This window comes from Convolutriloba macropyga, chromosome 3 (assembly GCF_964194025.1).
Source record: "Convolutriloba macropyga chromosome 3, txConMacr16.3, whole genome shotgun sequence".
Taxonomy (NCBI): Eukaryota; Metazoa; Xenacoelomorpha; order Acoela; family Convolutidae; genus Convolutriloba; species Convolutriloba macropyga.
In genome coordinates, this window is record NC_134470.1 from 31,620,621 (window position 1) to 31,642,170 (window position 21,550).

The 21,550-nt window shown below is 33.7% G+C and overlaps 1 protein-coding gene across 2 annotated transcripts; it reads left to right on the top strand.

Moving 5' to 3' along the window:
* Positions 1-1,291: 1,291 nt before the first annotated feature.
* Positions 1,292-16,128, top strand: LOC142337005 (UDP-glucuronosyltransferase 2B14-like). Of its 2 annotated transcripts, XM_075386015.1 has the most exons (4): positions 1,292-1,551; positions 2,367-2,613; positions 11,577-11,801; positions 15,343-16,128. In XM_075386015.1, exons 1-4 carry the CDS (start codon positions 1,381-1,383, stop codon positions 15,903-15,905), a joined length of 1,206 nt encoding a protein of 401 aa, XP_075242130.1. In that variant the 5' UTR covers positions 1,292-1,380; the 3' UTR covers positions 15,906-16,128. The 2 variants fall into 2 exon arrangements, with proteins under 2 accessions (XP_075242130.1, XP_075242132.1); XM_075386017.1 differs by lacking the exon at positions 11,577-11,801.
* Positions 16,129-21,550: the final 5,422 nt, after the last annotated feature.

A 21,550-nucleotide genomic window follows, 5' to 3' on the forward strand; every position in this document is an offset into this window, starting at 1 on the left:
ATGCAAAACGCGATAAAAAGATTATTGCCCCACTTCGAATAAAATTGACCTAGTTAATTTTGAAGGGCATTGAATAAAGCTCAAGCCGGAGAGCCTTTTGTTAAGCCAGAGATCCGGTATTTTATGTTTTCGGGATATTTAAAACTATGCCGATAATTTGCTTCATTATATGCAATGTGACCTTGAAAATGGTCCAAAAAGCATTAGCTCAGTTTAATATTTTTTGCCTCGTTTGATTACCACAATTTTCTATTTGTTTGGGCCTTTTCTGCTGGAAAAAATAATTAAGGTGTTTTACTACTGGTTTCGTAAGCTAAGTTCCTAGAGCAAAACTTTAAAAAGACTCAAATTAACAAAACAAGCATTGCCAGATTTCGAAATTGGATTTTTGTTGGCAGTGTGCCACTATTTGCTTCATTCTACTCAACTTTGTTGCTGTTTCCATTTTTCCAAGTGTTTGTATCAAAAAATCACTTCTTGCTCTGACTCAAGCATAGCAAAGCAGTTCGGTTTTACAAATAATATCAAGAACCTGAAAACAATTCTATCCGAAGTTTATGCAAAACATAGATTCTATTTTCAGCAAAAATGTTTGATTTTAAAACCAAATCTGTATTGTATCCTTATAACCGAAAAAAAACGATTTCTTTGAGTTACCACGCCTATTAAAATGTGGAACGCTTACAAAAGAGTTCATGGTCTTGGAACATTTATTTTAAAAAAACAAATTGGCCGAACGACACTTTCTATTTAGGTAGTTTTTGCAGAAATTACAATTACGGAAAAGACGCAAAAACAGCTTTTGTGACTTATCAATCGCGGTGAAGAACTAAAATATCAGCGAAAAAAGTACAAGGATTTAAACAAAAACATGAAACGACTGAAAAACTTACGTGAAGTGGAGACTATTGATACCAATAGGTACTGCCAGAATGTAAGCGGAATTTGACGATGACTTTGAAACTAAATATAGTTCGGCTTTCTTTTTTGGCTTTCAATAGTTCGGCTTAGGTAAGCTTTTTTGACAATTCGGTTTCATGACCTTCTTCTGACAATTTGGGCTTGCTTGATCTTTCTTGGAATTTTTGGCTTAGTCGACCTCTTTTTTAATTTTCGGCTTGTTTGCCTATCGGCTTGCTTTGGTTTCCATGAAATAATAATAAATCATCAAAGCAAATCAATCTGGTTTCTGTTGTTGATTTTTTTCATATTCAGTCTTGTCTTAATTCAATCCAATTTATTTGGCACTTCAATGGAAAGCAATCGGCGCTCGCGACACGTGAATAAATAATAGATCATTTTTATTGTTAGTAAATTGTTCAGAGCATTTTAATATATGTGATTTAGGAAAAACTAAATATTTGTGAAACAAAGCCATAAATGCAGAGATTCGACGTCCTTTTTGGAGACGAAATTGTTACGGGTGTGGTTTTGGCAGGCAGAAAACACAATATTCCTACAATATCTCAGAGCATTGGGCCACTTTCCCCTACCGCCAGACTCCAACCTCCTTTTCTGGAAAGAAGTGACCTTGCACGAGAAGACGCTGAAGCAAGTTCTATTCGTTGTTTTTTATCTTTCCCGTTTGTGACCCCCCCCCCCCCCAAAAACTTAAGCATCCCCCCGTTAGAAAGCACGTGCCATAATATTGTAAATCATTGTATAAAAATATTATATGTTCTATTGAGGGGGGAAATAATAAGCTCCTGCAAAACTTGGGGGCTCGAACGGAAAAGATCCGTTTTTTTTCTGTTCAAAAGCATGAATCAATTGCTCAGAAAAAAAAATCAATCAAGGAGAGGCTAAAGCCAATTTTGAACAAAATACATAGAAATTGAGCTATATTTTGGCACGGCTTGACTATTAGGAAAGATGCCAATTTCTTTCCTTTGAGATTCGCCAATCACCCCCCCCCCCCCGGTAATTCTGTACAGATAGAGCATTTGTATTATGGCTTATTACAGAGTGCCGTTGTATGTAAACTTGATACACCGTGACATAACCTGCTTGATCGTGACATCTCTTCCAGTGCATTTGACAAGCTTGTGCATTATCGTAACAGGTTTTTTCTTTGAGTTAAAAAGTCTTGGCAGTTGGCCCTGCTAAATCAGTTTAAAACTTGGTAACATCTAGGTTCATCTTTCTTGTTGATCGCAAAAAGATTTTGTTTCTTGATTCCATATATAAAGCTCTTCCAAGTTTTTACAAGTTTGATAGCAAGTGCCATGTCAAGATGTTGGCAAGATCATGCATGTTTTAGCAGGTATCTTATCAAAATGCAATTTTCAATTCCCCGAGTGATTTGTAGAGATTCGACCTGGTAGTTTTTATCAATATTGGCATCTAGTCTTTGCAAATTGTTTCAGAAGGGGCCGAGCTTAATGTCGGTAATCTGCAGCACTCTCTTCGATGCTTTTATGGAGGCCGCCATTTCGTACCCCTTCTACAACACCCTCAAACAGATCCACAGTGAACAAGGGTGGGAAGATCTCTCATATGACTACGGGAAATTCCCCTTCAGTTACATTCACAGACACTCTGTACTTTTGAGCCATGGAGCACCTCCTGTGTCAAAGAAGAGGGGACAGCATTACGAAAATGTCCAGTCCATTGGTTTGTAAAATAAAGGCCATTGCAATTGTGCATATGAACATTAACTATCTGCGTCGCCGATTATACAACAATCCCGTTAATCATACTTGGTCAAATATGGTTCCGGTACTCATACAAAGTCATATTTGATTTATGATTTCCGGATAACCATATAAGGCCTATACAAATTTCCAAAGGCAACTGAATTCAGTTCTAAATTTCACTATTATAACTTTTCCTGGTTTTTTTTATGCAAGGTCATTTATGAAAGTATGATTTCTTCAAATCAAAAATTGTAAAGTGAAAATAAAATACATATGGAAATCAGATAAAACAAGCAGCAATAACGTTCCAACATTTTTCAGTGGCTTCCCTCCAAATTTGGGAAAGTTTCTTTGTTTTCAGCCAATCATGCAAGGTCATTTACGACTGTATGATAACATTGTCAAAATTTAAAGACGAGAAAAAAACAGAGGATTTGATCATCAAAAAATCACCTCTATGCATCGTTTCTCCGCAATTTCTTTAAGCCAGCTCTGATTACAATATTAGCTTGACATACAACATCACTGTGAGATTGTCTAAATGGATAAAATTTAGTCTTAATTGGTCCCAGTTGATAGCAAATTGATTTAAAAAAAACGTTCAAGCAGCTTAAGCAAAATATTAATCTTTCGACAATCTTTTTTGAAAAGCTAACTTTTAAAGCAAAGTAGCCAATCGGGGTAAATTATTTTTTTTTAAAAAAAAAGGAAAAAATGGCCGTATCGAAAATTTTGAGAACTTTTGGTCCCAATTTCTTGACCTGTTTCGCACTTTCAAAATTTAGTTCTATGTGTATTTTTATATCAAATAAATATCAAATACAGCTAAGCCAAAATGAAAGAGGAAAGGGCAAGAGAAAGAGGAATCAGCAGGTATTTAAATACCACCAAGAAAGTTTTCCATACCAGAAACATTCAACGAAAGTTTTGAGAAAAATTACAAAAAAATAGTTGGTGACAACATTTGACAAAAGCAACCGAAAGCACTCGAACAATTTAAAAGAAAAAACAAATTATTCAGAGGAAATCTAAAAAAAAACATAAAATGTGCCCTAAAATCAAAATTGATCACCTTAACAAATTTTCACGTTTGAAAGGTGCTCCCTGGCTTTTCATCTGTACTGCAAGAGAACAAAAACATGATCGACATTTAAATATTTGTAAAATGGAAAAAAAAACTGTTAATTTGTGATGGTTTCAAAGAAACATCAAGAAACTTAGAAGTTTTCTTTTTTAAAGTTTCAAAGAACGAAAGAAGAACTTACCTGAAGAGATTTATTGCTGTGTCGATAATTAATGGCCACAAAACTAAACTCAATTCTAATTCTGTTTTGGCGCTATTTTTGTTTTTTTGACCTATCAATCATATGTCATAAGTAAATTCTCCCACCAACAGAAATCTGATTCTAACATCCACCGACCTCCAACTAATGAACTCGATTGTACCCAAGCCATATATGATTCTCATGAAAGGTTGATGAAAATAGAAAATCACCTCTGGGATTCGGAGTTAAGATCTATTCAAATGCCAATCATTTAAAATGTTTTTAGCTAATCTAATTTTTCTCTGTATTTTTTCGCATAGATAACTACTATAAACACAAGCTAATTTTTGTATATTTTTAGTTCAAATTTAATTTAAAATTCAACTTATTGAATTCTTTGACCCGTGTTATCGACCACGACAATGGTGTCCAGACCAGCTACAAAAAGACAAATTTTGGATCTACAGAATGCAGAATCAGCTACTGCGTTGATTTTGTCTTTTGTTGCGAAATTTTGAGCAGAGAAGAAAGAGGACAAGGTCAACACCGATGGTACTGTACAGGACCTACAAGTAACCAATCTCTTTCTTAGTATGCTTCGGCAAGATGCAATTATAAAACTTTGGAGCTTAAAGAGTCCTAGGAATTTGATAGACACTCCGTATAAAGACATCAGATTGGCAATTCAAAATTATATTTCTCCTAAAGAGAGAGTAGTAACGGCAGAAAGGGCTAAATTTCTGTCCGTAATACAAGGCGTAGGGGAGTCTGACGACGACTTCATAGCACGTCTTAGAGAAGAAGCACGCTATTGTGACTTCAAAATACTGAAAACAGCGGCCAACCCCGAAGAGGAGTGGGTAAAAAATAAAGTTTATCTCAGGTTTGAGGGACTCTGATGCAAAACTTAGACTACTAGACGGTATTTAAGCAAAACCAGCAATGTCGGCTACTGAAATAACCAAGAGCTTACAGTTCAGAAGTCAAGCAATGGTTTTTGCAAGTTCTTCATTAGGTAAAAAGCTCTTTACTGTGAAAGAAGAAGTTGGGTTCAACTTCAAAAAGACCTTTCGAAAACCAAATGAAAAAATTACGGCTAATAAAAGCAAGAGAAAGAGGAATCAGCAGGAATTTAAATACCACCAAGAAAGTTTTCGATACCAGAAACATTCAACAAAAATTTTGAGAAAAATTACAAAAAAATAGTTGGTGACAACACTTGACAAAAGCAAACGAAAGCACTCGAACAATTTAAAAGAAAAAACAAATTAATCAGAGGAAATTTATTAAAAAAACACAAAATGTGCCCTAAGACAAAATTGATCACCTTAACAAACTTTCACGTTTGACAGGTGCTCCTTGGTTTTTCATCTGTACTGCAAGAGAACAAAAACATGATCGACATTTAAATATTTGTAAAATAGAAAAATAACTGTTAATTTGTGATGGTTTCAAAGAAACATCAAGAAACTTAGAAGTTTTCTTTTTTAAAGTTTCAAAGAACGAAAGAAGAGCTTACCTGAAAAATATTATTGCTGTGACTTCGAAATACTGAAAATTGCGGCCAACCCCGAAGAGGAGTTGGTAAAAAATAAAGTTTATCTCAGGTTTGAGGGACCCTGAAGCAAAACTTAGACTACTAGACGGTATTCAAGCAAAACCAGCAATTTCGGTTACTGAAATAACCGAGAGCTTACATTTCAGAAGTCAATTAATGGTTTTTGCAAGTTCTTCATTAGGTAAAAAGAAAGCCCTTTACTGTGAAAGAAGAAGTTGGGGTCAACTTCAAAAACACCTTTCGAAAACCAAATGAAAAAATTACGGCTAATAAAAGCAACATGTGCTCTAGGTGTGGAGGTAGGCCACACTCTAGTAGACCCTGTCCAGCGCTAAGTAAAAAATGCAACACCTGTGAAAAGGTGGTGCACTTCTCAAAAATGCGTAGAAGCAAACCCCAACTAAATTCAGAATAAGCAGAATGATTTTTGCGAAGAAGAAAATGTTTCTTCAGAGCAAGCATCTCCAGCATCGGAGATGGGAATGTTTTATACTAAACAACAAAACTTTAGCATGTCTGTGACATAGGAAAATATCTCAATAAATAACTGCAAATTAAAAATGCAGGTAGACACAGGTTCAGATAGCACAGTGATATCATCGAAAATATGGACTGAGCTTGGTAAACCTCAGTTGGATGGTAAGATAAGACATCACGTACTCTTATGATGTTCATCAATTAACGCTTCTGGGATCACTTGCTTGTGAAGTTGAGTGGAACGGAAGCAGGCTCACGCAAAAACAACTAGAACTGATAAAAATTTTACTATTAATGAGAAAAAATCTAACTCAAAACCACTCGATAGCGTTAGCTTTTTGGGATACTCCAATTCAAAGGAGGGAATAGCACCAGATCCCAAACATCTTGAAAAATTAAAAATGCAAAAGCACCAACTAACAACAAACAACGCGAATCGTTTGTTGGGCTAGCTAATTTTTACGGAAGAATGATTCCTGATTTTGCAACAAGAATGCTAATCTTAAATAACATGAGAAATAGCAATTTCTCATGGAGCAAAAAGCAACAAAAAGCCTTTGAAGACATAAAAAATGAACTATGTGCTAACCCACTAGTACAGCCATATAGTCTACAAAAAGAATCAACAGTTACTACTGACGCCTCTGAAAATGCCATTGGCGGTGTTCTTTCGCAAGAAGGACATCGAGTCATATATGTATCGAAAAATTGACTCCAGCGGAGCAAAACTACTTGAACATAGTGCGGGAAGCACTGGCAATTGTGTTTGTGGTCACAAGACATAAGCAATTCTTTCTTGGAAGACGATTTACCCTACCGACTGACCACAAACCACTCAAATATCACTCTGCACAAGACAAGGAGATCCCGGAGACAGCATCAGTGAGAATCACAAGATGGGCAATAGCTCTAATGGGTTTCGACTATGAGTTGAAGTACACACCAGGAGAGCAGATACCCCATGCCGATGCTTTGAGTAGAATGGATTTTGACGAAGACGAATCGGACAACGATCGAGTGTGCTTCGCAATCAATAACATCTACTTCGCCCAGAATGATTTGGTGATTCAATCAAAAATCAAAACTGAACTTGGAACAAACAGACTCTTCCAGGACATAATGAAAGGAATCAAAAGCGAGAATTGGGAACAATGTTTTGGTGACCCAATCAAAAATCAAAACTGAACTTGGAACAAACAGACTCTTCCAGGACATAATGAAAGGAATCAAAAGCGAGAATTGGGAACAATGTTCAGAAGCGGAAAAAGGATTCGAACAACAGAAAGATGCACTTACTTTACATAATGGAATCATTTTCAGAGGTGTTGTTCCTTTCATTCCACCCAAACTACGACACTTGGTTTTGGCAAAAGCGCATGAGACACATCCCGGGAAGAATGCAACTGAGGCATCAGTCAGAATGATAGCATGGTGGCCTGGCATTACCCAGACGTTCAACACTTTGCTAGTAAATGTAAGAATTGTCAAATGAACAGGCCTAGCCTGGGAAAAACAGTCTCTACGTGGCCAGAAGCCGACGTTTGGAAACGGCTCCTTATGGACTGGGGTTAAGTGAAGGACCAAGGCAATATCTTAGTAATTGTTGACGCGGGTTATGGTTGGATATAAGCTTTCCCCGGGGGAAATAGCACATCAGAAACAGTTAAAATGTATCTTAGTCAAATCTTTGCAAGATTCGGAATACCAACATTTTTAGTATATCATAATGGTCTTGAATTTGTATGTGGTGACCATAAACAATGGTGTGAATCAGTGGGAATTAAGAAAATGGAATCATCCGTCTATCATCCAAGAGCTAAAGAACTAGCTGAAAGAGCAGTTCAGACAGTGAAGCGGGCACTTCAAGCGTTGAGTCCCAATCTTAATGTGTCATTTGGAGCATTCCTGCAAAGGGCACTGATGACAAATTGCAACACTTCAAAGACGAGGGGAAAAACTCCAGTTGAATTCTTGTGGGGACGCAGAGTGAGACTACCGGCAATAGCAGATTTTGACTAGTGCGAACCCATTCTATTCAAGGCCAAAGAAAAGACAAAAACAGTTCCTGCTACCTTAATAATCAGGCAAGGCTTGAACACATCTTTTATACAGCCCGAAAACTCAGCACGGACTATTCTAGTGAGCAACAACCAAATTGCGAGAATAGACGAGAGGACAAAGTGAAAAATTAATCAGCAGTAGAGGAGACCATATCTCAATCAGAACAACAACTTCAGAACACAGATATGGGCCCTTCACTTCAAGATGAAGCCTCTGCAGCCACATCATCTGCAGAGCACCAACAACCCGAAACCTCAGAGCCTTCACGAGCATTAACAAGAAACAAAAAACAACCCGACAGATTTGGAGAATCTATACCCACAAACTTGCTTAAAACAGGAGGGAGGATGTGAATGTTTCAAAGAAACATCAAAAAACTTAGAAGTTTTCTTTTTTAAATTTTCAAAGAACGAAAGAAAAACTTACCTGAAGAGATTTACTGCTTTGTCGATAAGTAATGGCCACAAAACTAAACTCAATTCTAATTCTGTTTAGGCGCTATTTTTATCTTATTGACCTATCAATCATATGTCAGAAGTAAATTCTCCCACCAACAGAAATCTGAGTCTAACATCCACTGACCTCCAACTAATGAACCCGATTCTACCCAAGCCATATGTGGTTCTCATGAAATGTCGATGAATATAGAAAATCACCTCCGGGATTCGGAGTTAAGATATTTTCACATGCCAATAATGTAAAATATTTTTAGCTAATCTAAATTTTTTCTGTATAATTTCGCATAGATAACTACTATAAATACAATCTAATTTTTGTATATTTTCAGTTCAAAATTTAGTTTAAAATTCAACTTATTGAATTTTTTGACCCGTGTTATCGACCACGACATAATTTTTTTAATTGTCGAAAAACCGTGACTGAGTTATTTCTTGTGTTAGCACACCTTATTTTGCTAGGTAATTCGTTTCCTGGAAAACTGTTTTAAGCAGTCGGAAAAATTAAGAAACGGTTACTTTATCAATTAAATAAAACACCAAAGCTGGAACTTGAAAAATATATAAACAGTTTTTTTTAATTTATAAATGTATTTTAAGAGCTTAACAGAATATCAAAAAGAGTGTGATTTCTCAAAAATAAGCAAATAATTAATTATTTGAGATAAAATAGCTTTAGCATGTTTGTGCCTCTCAGTTTAATTTTATGCGTTTCGGTTGCTGCTTATTAGATACTTTCGGTCTCTTTTTCAAGAAGGAAATGTATGGAAGTTATGCATGAAATGTTATTTTTATTATTAATTTTTTTGTGCAGCCTCAAACAGTCACACACAAATGTCAACAGTTTCAGAAAAAAAGTTTCTGATGTCAACAGTTTCTGATGTTTTCGAGAATTTGAGGCCCGGTTGATTTTATTCTTGCAAAGTCTTGCAACAGCTTGCTCGAATATTGCTAGATAATCTTGCAAGATTTTCTTGCTATAATCTTGTCGTAGTCCAAGTAATAAAGATTCTTGAAAGATTGTCATCCAACATTAGAATAAAAACCTATAAATTTGACAACAATCCTGAAAAAAAAACCATCAAATCATGTGAGAAACCTCGATAACTATAATAAAAATATTTCGCAAGCGTTGGTCAGAAATTTGTAGCTGAAATTTGAAAGTTGAATCAGTTATTGATTTGAGAAGAAGTTGTAATAAAAGAATTCAGAGATTCAAGTGGATCAAAATTCTACATAATTGTGAATAAAAACCAATGTACTCCTGCTTATTTCATTTACTAGAAAAAGAAAATTTCACCATAAAAATCGATGATGGTTTTTTCGGAAGAAGTAATAGATATCAAACTGTCATAGAAAAAATTAAGTAAATTCATACAGTAAAACATCTATAAACTTTAAGGTTTCCTGTATTATCTGTAGAATGAATGAAATTTGGATGTCAATCATGCAGTTATTGAAAGAGTTTGCAAGATTAACAAGCTGTTTGCTGGAAGATTACTAACAGTCCTGGCGAGGGTAGAAACAGATCTTTTCAATCTTAAATTGGTTAAAATTCTGATTTGCTGTTTAATTTCTCGTAAAGGTCAAAACAAAGCAACACCTAAGACACAAGAATTCAGAACTCACTCCCGTGTCATCGATCATACAACTTTCTTGGATATCGTACTAGGTCATATATGATTCTTAGTAACCGTACTAGGTCATATATGATTTGTATGATTTCTTGGTAGTCATACAAGGATCATAAAAAAAATAAAACCTACTCTCAAAAGGCTGCAATCGCTATGCTCGTGGTTAATGATACGAAAAAAATAACAATCAAAGATGCATAAAGGGTAGAAAAAAATTTTTTTTCTATGTAATCATACTAGGTCATATATGATTTGTATGATTTCTTATTACTCATACAAGGATCATTCAAAAATTTTCAAATAATGCCTCGAACAATAAAAAAAGTAGTGGGTTTCACAAGCAACAAATAAAACCATATATGGCACTCCTGTGGGTAAAAAAAACCAAAAAAAGGAAAAAAAAATTCTTTGTAATCATACTAGGTCATATATGATTTGTATGATTTCTTAGTACTCATACAATGACCATACAGAACAAAACCGATCATTGCATTGAACTAAAAATCACGAAGTGGAATTCAAATAAAGCTGTACAGAGCTGGTACTCACCAATTAAACAAATAAATCTGCCTTATATCTGCTTGATCCAAGATATTCATGGTCAAATTTCAAAATAATCGCATTTATGGGTCAAATTGGTGTCAACCAAAATTCGGAACACCAAAACAGCAGAGTATGCCCACATATTTGTGCTCCATAGAGTCCTCAGAAACTGAGAAGTATCTTCATATAGATTTTTCTCTTGTTTTTTTAGTTGAGGTCGTAATTTTTGCAAGGTGTGCGCCAATGTTCGATTTCTGCTTAGTTTTGGCTAGTCGGCGGTTACCTAGTATAGAACAAAATCGATTTTTGTTAGGATTGTAAATTTCTTTGGTTTCATACTAAGGTCATATGTGATTTCTTTGGTTTCATACAAAGATCATATATGATTTCTTTGATCTCATGCAAGGATCTCACACTTTTTTAAGCGTTCTTGAGCGTAACTTTCTTGCTTTTCTTGAATGCTTTTCTTGAATTGTTCGTCTGTGATTTCTTGGATTTTATGCTAGGGTCATGTATGAAAACTTGGATTTCATACAAGGATCATATATGATTTCTTTGGTTTTCATACTAGGATCGTACTAAGAAATCGAGTATGGACAGTACGAAATCATATATGATCCTTGTATGAAATCAAAGAAACTTCAACCCGGGCTTTGCGTTCTAATATATTGTAATATGTTGAGACAGTACCAAGGTGCTGTGCTCCTAGTGTCCTATAGTCTCGATTCTATTTGTTTCGACTTTTTTATCTACCGCTCGTTTGATTTTTTTTGTCAAAATTATACAGTAAAAAAAATGAGTACAGGTAGTACCAAAAATTTTTTAGTTAATTGAACTTTTCGTGATCCTATAACATATTTAATTCTATATTATTTGAATTCATAGCACAATGTGGGTCTATTTTTCTGCAATTTTTAATGAAAATGGCGCCTTAATCTTAAATTTAGGTTTTGTTCCTGATGACTTCATGTATCCTCCCCTCTCAGCGGAGCTGTCTGATTGGTTAGAAAAAGCAGATGGACCAGTCGTATTCATCAGTCTGGGAACAATTACTGTCACAAGCAAAGAAGAATCCAAACTGCTGTTTGAACAACTGACTTTCCAGGACAAGTTCTACTTTATATGGGCTGTGAAAAAATCTGCGTTGGAAGATCTAGAAATCTTGGAACCTCGTGAGTTTTCACTTTCTTTCATTGAAGACAAAAAAATATTGGCATTTTTATTACCAAAGTTGTTAGAAGCTGCATCAGAGGCCTGTTTCTAAAAGCATGTGCTCATCAGTTCAGCGTATTTATATGGGGTCATTTTTTGTTTTGAATTAAGGAATAATTGTGCAAAACCTCCTGCAAATTCATGCATTCATTTACATGAATCTTACTTTCATTCCTATTATCTCACAAAACTTAACATACATGTAACTGTGCCTATGTTTTTTCCCAATGCAAAAAAAAACATAAAGTGGAAAAGAAAAACTACCTGGAGTAAACTAAAAAAAAGGCGAAAAATAAAAGTTTTATTGACAAATAGAGATACATTTTTAAGCATAAAAAACTTTATTTCTATTTAAACTAAAACAGCGTTTTGAGTAAACTTTTGACAAAATAATGTGAACCATGGCAAGATCAGAACAAATTCAAATGTTTGAATAAATTAATACCAAATTAAACAAAGTCTTCAGACAATAAAAATAAATAAAAACAAGAAATTGCCAGATTCCACAAAAATTAAGAATATTTTCTGTAGATAAGAAGCTGGGACAGCGGGGTAAATTACTGGGAATGCTGAAGCTAACAATAAAACATTCACGTCAATCTATAGTATTAAAAGAAAGACATAGCAGTGCAGGTCTTGAATAAAAATCTAACGAAACGAAACAAATGATAAACTGAACATTTTTTCAGCTACATCAAAGTATTCAAAAAGAACTTGAAATTTATTCTTCAGAGGACTAAAGTAAAAAAAAGGTTGACGATAACAGCAAATTTTATTTCTTTTAAAGACACGCACATCTCTTGAATGCGTAAACCATGCAGAAAAATTTGGCAAAATCACAATAAAACAAAGTTAAAATCAAGAAAAACAAGCGCTTTATAATTTGCAAGTCAATATCTTTTTAAAAATAATTGGCGTCAAAGCTTAGAAAACACTTGAATTTATTGAGTGAGAAATCAACAATCACAGCATAGCATACATTGGAGTTATTTTTTTTTGGATTACACTAAGTGAGAAAATTGCTAAACGAACAACAAAAGGCTAACTTCAAAAAACATTTCAAAAACATTTGATATCTAAGACATCGACAATTGATGTCTAAAATTTGATGATTTTCAACAAGAAAATTAGGCTGCACTAAGGACCCTATTATATGAAATCAATCGACAAAATGAATATATTTATCTCTCTGTAGCAACAGACAAGACGTCTTAACAATGGAACTAAAACATCAAAATGCTTAAAATTAGAAAAGTGAAAACTAAATAGTTTCACTGCCAAAGATTAAAAACGTGAACCACAAATTAGGTCCAACTATTCCCCATTTCCAACCAATACAAATTTTCCTCAATGAAACTAATAGAGTAAACAACTGGACAATATGTACGGAAAAATTTTTGCTAACTTTTGAAAACAAAAGTTGATAAAAGCTAAGAGACGTTTAGCTCTGAACTAAAACAATTGTTTCGATTCGTTTTTTCCAAAAGAAACCAAAGATATGCCATTAACAAGACTATAAGTAAAGGAATCAAAAAGAATTAAAGGGCTAACAATTAAAAAGAAAATATAAATATTTATTGAAAAGAAATAGTTCAACGAGATAAAAAGCACTTGCTGCCTGTATAGGTGTTCAATCAATTCCGAATAGGCTGAATTATAGAAAAAACACTGAAAACAGAAACCACTTCACCGCACATGAAAAAAAATCAGACTCAGAAAACTAAACTTTTTCAAACAACCAATACTCACTCCATATTAAAAAATAGTCTGAAAGAGAACACGCTTTAATTTCATTGGCTATTTCGCTCTTTTTAAAACCCTAGCCTCACAAAAAAGGTCATTTTAATGTGACTTCTCGTCGACATTAAAAAGTTGAAAAAAAGTGAGAGCAAATTTTTAAAAAGGGGCAACGCAGAAAAACAATCCGATCCTTTGAACTGTAAAAAGAGAGAGAGAGAGATAGAGAGAGAGGGAGAGACTAATTTTTATAAGAAATGGGAAGCCGCTCTAGTCACGTACGGTTTTCTCAAAACTGTTTTTATAAATTTTACTTCATTTGGTTGTTTTCAGGTGACGAGTTATTTACTAGGCGTTTTCACTTTTATTAAAAAAAAACATAGAGTTAATCATTTTTTGTCCAAACAAATGATTCGGTCATTTTGATACAAAACTATTACATTGAGTGCTTAATGAGTTCTTTCGTACTTTTATTCGACGAATGGCGTTTTTCTAGCACATTATTTGAGGAAAAATTGAACGGCTCAACGAACCAGCGATGAAAGTTTGATATGCACCTTAGGGATAAGTTTTACATCAATACCAAAAATTATAGAACAAGCTTTTCAGCTGAATTTTCTGACTAGATTGCATTTTTGAAGTCTGCGTTCAATTGTGGTGTTTTTTGAACCATTTGACAGTCAATAAAAAATCTGTTGTAATGGAGGCTGTTAAAAACAAAAATTTTTGAGTAGATTAGAATTATCAAATTACTAAATTGTTTGAGAACACAGAATTCAACCATTCAAATTTCGTTGGTAACTCATCAAAGCTGCTCAACACTTTCTATGTTCTTCTTGACAAGCAAATGTCATATTCGCAGCAACTGCAAGCTCTCCTAAATTTATTCTTGTTTCACGTTTTGTTTTTTCAAATATTTTAGTTCGAATTAACAGGTATAATTGCTACAAATTTATAACTTCGTATCTATAACACTTGAAGGCCTTCGAATTGGTTAGCTAAAAAAAACTCGAACTGTAGTGATGTACCTAACGGTTAGGCACCTATATGAAACGTAATCTTTAAGCTTTGTGTTTTTTTATTATTTTTTTTCGAAGCATTCGAATTTAAAAGTCAAATGTCCAAATTCACCACCTATTCGCGAATTTAAATTCTTTAAAAACTAAATAGGCAAAAATTTCATACAATACGGAAAATTAAATAAGTTCTCTTCTTAAAAGACCCAGCCCAAAATTTCAGTTAGAATTTAGAAAGCTTTTTATCAGTTAGATGTAAAAATTTTATATAAACAAATTTAAAATAATAACGTTAAGTAATAAAAAAAATTAACTCTAATTTATTCAGGGTAGCAACTCTTTAGCAAATTACTACAGTCTAGGATGGATTGGTGATTAGGGAAAAATACGATGCAAATAGATTCTCTTAACGATCATTTATGTTCTCACCCATAACGGTTCTCTACGATGCATTTTGTGCACTGAAAAGAAAAAAACAAACGCCGCCATGATTGTTAAAAAATTGCAAGAAAATTTCTCTTTTTACTAATTGGTTCTTTTGAAATACAATTTGCAAATTAATATTTACGTATTTCACGGCCTTTAGGAAGTTTAGAGCCTATTTTTTGAGAAGTTTTTTTGTTTCTTTTGGTACGAAATAATTGTTATGACAATAATACACACTAAAGTTTAACTATGAAAACTCAGTGCATTAACTTAACTCCCACCTTCACATCAAATCCAACCTTTCGTCATTATATCGTTTCAGCATTCATCAGCAAACGTCTCTTTCTCGGCCAATATCTTCCTCAAGGCAAAATTCTTCAACATCAGAAAGTCAAAATATTTGTCACACACTGTGGCGCCAATTCAATGCTGGACAGCGTAAACGGAGTGAAGCCTATGATCACGTATCCCGGATTTGCTGACCAACCTATTCTTTCAAATACACTTATTGCTGAAAAAGTGGCAAAACTTCTCAAGCAGTTTACTTATCTGGAATTGGAGCCAATTTTAGACGGAATGCTGGCAGAGCCAAACTATTCTGAAATGGTGACTAGACTTGAAGAAATCAAAAACTACCAAGTTCGGCTTGGTGGAAACAAAAGAGCTGTTGAAGTAATCGAACAAATGGCGGAAGGGATGATTCTGGTGAATCGAACAATGGCTTCGGAAGATGTATTCGGAATTGCTCTTTATGACGTCATAGCAGTCTGTGCAAGCTTGATAGCTTTCATAGTTTTTGCTTTGATTGGCTTGATTATTTTTTGTTTCCGACTCTTTCTTAGCAGACCAATTCGTTCTATTGAGAAGCTTCAGAAAAAAGACTAGTAATCAGGACTGAGAACGAGTTAACCGTGATGTTAAATTTTATTTCTTGAAACTATACTGCAAATCTACAACTCCACCAGTTATATCAGTTTGTTTTGTCGCTTTTAGTTAGTGGATGATCTGGTAATATGTATTATCAAAATTCTGTAAAATTATCTAAAGTTCATTTCAGCTAGAATTAGTTCAATTTGGAAACATTCAAAAATAAATTTCTGAAAATTTATCCCAAATCCTTCTATTTTATGATTCTTGCTGAATTTTTTAAAGTACATAAGTGAAATAATTCTCGTTTAAATAAAAAAAGATGGAATGTGACGAAATGTTTTCCTTAAGTCCTCTGACATGCTAAATTATATCTCATGACTTACTTTAAAATGTCGTGCTTTTTTGGGCAAGGGTCAATAACTATTTGTTAAAAGAAAGTGTTTTGTCAAAAATTTGCCAACAAAGCTTGCTCACAAATTTATGGAAATAAAAACATTTATTTAGGTTTGAAGTTTGTGTTATTTATTTAATTTGATGCTTGAAAAAAAAATTGGCAACTCTTTCTATTTGGGTGAATAAATATTAAAAACACTAATGACAGGATGAAATGTTCTCAAAAACGGACAACTAAATATTTTCAATCAAGCTGCTTCCCCAGTGATTCTGGAATTTTTATCGTGTAAGATCTGATAAGATGCTGACTAAGAATTTTTATCGTGTAAGATCTAATCAGATCTTACACGATAAAAATTCCTCTTATCAGATCTTACACGATAAAAATTCTGGTAAGAGGAATTTTCATCGTGTAAGATCTGATAAGACATCTTATAAGATAAACATTCCTCTTATCAGAATTTTTATCGTGTAAGATCTGATAAGACGGAATTTTTATCATGTAAGATCTGATATGACATGTTTTAATTGTTTCATTATAACCGTATAACGTAGTCAAGGTCCTATGAAAATAAAAAAATAATCGGTCAGCTAACCAATTATGAAACATGAAAATGCTCTTTGATTCTGTTTTGGCGGCAGTTTCATTGTGAGTCTTAACTGGGTACTATGGCTAAACTTAGCAGTCCAAGATAGTTTTGGTCTTTAAAAAAATTTCAGCTTTGTTCGATAATCACCGATTCGGAGAAAGCCCCTGTCACTCAAATAAAATTTTTTTACAATATCTTATAAGTCTTAAAATACAGTATAAGATACTTTTCTCTTTGTTGCTCTGACACTTAAGTGTTGCATGCTGTAGTTTTTCGGCTACTGCTTGAGAGCAACTCTCAATTGTCTTCAATATGAAGAATATACCATACTTCAGGAATTTATATGAAAGGAAATTTTTATCGTGTAAGATCTGATAAGACGGAATTTTTATCATGTAAGATCTTATAAGAGGAATTTTTATCGTGTAAGATCTTATAAGAGGAATTTTTATCGTGTAAGATCTTATAAGAGGAATTTTTATCGTGTAAGATCTTATAAGAGAAATTTTTATCGTGTAAGATCTTATAAGAGGAATTTTTATAGTGTAAGATCTTATAAGAGGAATTTTTATCGTATAAGATCTGATAAACGTCTTATCAGATCTGATAAGAAGATGTATCCCCTTACAGGCTATTAGCAAGATGGTTTTGTCAGAAATTTGTCAGATCTTACACGATAAAAATTCCACAATCATTGGGGTTCTGAAAAGTTGACGATACTAGTGTAGCAACAACCAGCTGGTGTATAAGCGCATAATTGACAAATTACTGGGGCTGTCGTGTAAAATTTAACACTCAAGAGTTGTTTCTGGAGACAGCTGGTTCTAGTCATCTGAGCCCTAAATATTTGCGTTAATCTCTGTTTGCGGTACAGTGATCGGCTACTACATTTAGTAGGGTTGAGATAATGACTAACTCCGTTCATGTTGTGTTGTGTAACGCCTTAGTTGAGTTGGTGTATGAGATGCATGGTACAAATTTGTTGGAGAAGGGGAAAGCTAATCCAAAAACAACTGGATTAAAAAGAGTAGTTACATAAGATATACAAATTAACAACCAGTAGTTTGTATATAAGCCCAACAGAAAAGCCAAATTACTAAGGTTGGGGTGTGAAAGTTAACGGTGAACAGACAAAACAGTCCCGGACAAAACAGTCCCGAATAGCAAAATATTCCCCAAAAAAACAGTCCCAGACAAAATAGTCCCAACTAAACGTAGAGTTAAACATGTGTACACCAATTAACACAGGAACCACATAAGTTTTTCATATAATTGTACTTCATTGAACAAGTATTAAACTGATTACAAATTAATCTTAGCCAAATTATGTATTCTGGAACAATTTTTTGATGTAGCCCTCGTTCATATCAATTAGAAAATTACATTCAGAAAATTAACTCATAGATTATGTTTGTTAATTGTTTGTAGATTTTTCTTACAATTGTTTCGATATTTATTTGGGATTATTTTGTCTGGGACTATTTTGTCAGCTTTCATTGGACTATTTTGTCTGGGACAGTTTTGTCTGGACACGAAATTAACACTGAAGCCGGGGTTCTGGAGATAGTTGGTTGGACGGTTACGTCATAAAAGCCGACAAACTGGTGCCTCATCTTGTTGCGCGATAAAGTACTATCAAAAACAAATTTTTTAAGATAAAACTTGTTATTTGGTGGATTTATTGAAGATTTTGTGTTGAAAATAGTAAAAGTTTTTGTAGATATTTTGGGTTCAAACAGTAATGTTACAATATTTCTCGCCAACATCTTTTTGTTCTTTTTTAATATCAAATTTGACACACAAAAAATCAAACTGAAAGCCAATTTTAGGAAAATTCGGTTAAATTTTTTTGGCAGAGTCTTTGAAACAATGTTATGATTTGCTTGAAAATTTGAAAAAGGGTCCCAAAGCGTCAAAGGAAACCGAGTGAAAGCTGACCAAAATCGAACATATCGAACGCAAATTATCGGAAATGTGTGATCGCTTGTTTGCCAAACAATTTATCGAAACTTGAAAACGTAAAATCTCTGAAATCAAAGCAATCATCAGATGTTAATTTAATAGAATTTTCCCGTTACTATAGTAAATAAAAATTTGCATAAACTATTTTCACTTTTACTTTTTCACTTTTTTTACTTTTCATACTCACTCTATTTCAAGTGCTTTAACTTGACAATCGGAATTTAATTCAATGTGCACTTCTCCCTTATCGGATTTTTTCCTCAAAGTCAGTTTATTTAACAGAGCAGACAGGTTTCCACAAAAGAGCCGCCACTGGCCATTGCTATTGAATCAAAACATGAAATTGAAATTCAAATTGAAAGCGTTTTTTCTCATAGTGTCATAAGAGGTTCCAATTCTTCAAGTATTCTTTTGATCAAACAGTTGTACAAAATTCACACTTTTTTTGTTACCATTCAGCATTCACTCTTTTGGACTTTGGTAACCTAATGCAAATGATTTAAGGATGTACTTTATCGGTTTATTCTCTTTTTAAATTTGATTGTTCGACCTTATCTGTATTCAGTATCATGAGAAACGGCTTCGTAAAACTAATTTTGTCTAATCGAATAAAGCAATTAGTGATGTCAGTATCAAGGCTTGCTTCAAAGTCATTTTTTCATAAAATAAAAAGTGTTACCGAAAAACAAAGCGGAGTACAAACACATAGCAGGCCATTTTTTGAATCACAACTCCAGTAATGAAATAAAAAAGTAACGGGTTATTTAATTAAAATAAATGCCTTGATTGTTTTTAAATTGATAACAAAATATACACAAAAGCAAAGATAACAAAGAAACATTACAACTTTTTTAATTAATGGTGTTAAAGTCATTAAATGTAGCAGCACAGTTCAATAGACCGTTATATTATCAAATTCTCAACTGCCTCCATTTTAACGTTGGAAAAGTTTTCCAGCTCCAATTAATGCCAAAAATGTACAAACAATCAAAGATAACAATTAGTGGCAATTTTTTTAGTTTCACAAATAATCTTTTGAACGAAACCTATTTCAAAGACACCGAATTCTCAAATAAAACTGCTAAATAGTTTCCAATTGATTAAAATAAAGCTGACATTGGACCTGTCATTATGCTATCATATTACTAAGTGGAAAGGCAATGAACAGCAATTAACATTAATCTGAAAAATTAGCTAGAAGTCTGTTATGGCCAATCGTGTCAAATTTTAAAAACCATTAACTATCAAGTATAAATTAACAAAAATTTGGCAAAAAAACGTTGAAATAATTGTTGTTTGACTCACGGAAGGCGATGGGATTTGTCATTAATGAGGCTTAGTGATAGGAGGAGAAATGGAAAGATATATAGGTCAAACATCGAAGACCAACGACAACTTTGTGAAGCAAATGTAATAGAAATGGCCATGAAAAACATCAGATTTAATGAATTTTACCTCAGATAGAAAGCTATCTTGAGCTCTCACGCATTGCGTTTCTTTGCTGATTCATGCAAAAAAACGTATTGTAATTTGTTCGGAGCATCACACTATTTATGTCCCACGCACCAAATAAAGTTAAGGTAATTTTACGTTAACGGAAATAAAGTAAACCATTGATAAGATAAAGTTAAGGTAAAGTTTGCTGAGTTCTGGTAAAAATTTATGTTAACTTTGTTACGGTAAGATTACCTTCAGTTACTTTAACTTTCTTTTGTAACGTTCTGCAGTAAAATTAATACAAAAAATTGGCCCTGTACAACAAACTTAAATACGCCTCCAATACTCCTCTTTGAGTCATAGAAACAGATGAAACAGACGATTCAAAAAAACTTGATCCGAAGACAAGAACTTATTTCAAGGTGAAAATGATAATTGGTCCATTTTGTCAGTCTTCTCTTCCTTTAAAAAGCCGTTCTATAGCAGAAGGGCAGACCTACTGAAGATAACACTGGGGTAAAAATTAATTAAGAAATTGTGTCCAAATTTTTTGACCCAAATCAATGTTTCTCACGGGCCTACCGGAAAGTTTCATAAATTTAAGGTCGATAACATATTTGAATTATCCGTTTCGACGAAACATAATCACTGGTCGTTTCAATGATTCATTCTATTAATACCAAGTGTGAATAGTTTAACAAGCAATTAAAAGGGTTTTAAAAAACCATCCAGTGCTTTCCAGTTTTTGATGTATAATGTTTCACTCCACTTTTTTTCTGCCAGCGAGACCTTCCTGTGACTCCTTTCAATTTGAATCATTTGTAGGTAGCAAGTACCACAAAAACCAATTGTCAGTATAGAGTTGAAAGTGAAAAAACACAAAGTTCCAGCAAAATAGGTAATGATTCTTTAATGATAACCATAAATTGACTGGAGGAAATAATTCCGACATTTTTGCATTTTTCTTCACTTTTGCCCTTTTAAGTTAGTTTTACCTTAAATTTTTCTAACTTAACTTTTGCCATTTTAAGGTAATTTACCCTAAATTTTTGAACTTTAACCGGTTAGGGTAGAATTGCCCTACGTGCACTCTACCTGAACTTACCTTTATTTGCCTTAACTCCAGCAGTTTTTACCTCCACTTTACCTGAACGTTACCTGAAAAGTTAAGGCCTCACTACCTTAACAAAGACCTTAATGTTACCACAACTTCCCTGAAAATTACCTTAAATAATTATTTTCACTGTAGTGGTAAATTTTCCCTATCTTTAACCAAAC

Excerpts from the sequence above, each read along its gene's own strand:
- LOC142337005 (XM_075386015.1), top strand. The coding sequence starts at position 1,381 with ATGCAGAGATTCGACGTCCTTTTTGGAGACGAAATTGTTACGGGTGTG. Across the intron at positions 1,552-2,366 it reads TTGCACGAGAAGACGCTGAA|AAGGGGCCGAGCTTAATGTC; the intron begins GCAAGTTCTATT and ends AAATTGTTTCAG. Across the intron at positions 2,614-11,576 it reads CGAAAATGTCCAGTCCATTG|GTTTTGTTCCTGATGACTTC; the intron begins GTTTGTAAAATA and ends TCTTAAATTTAG.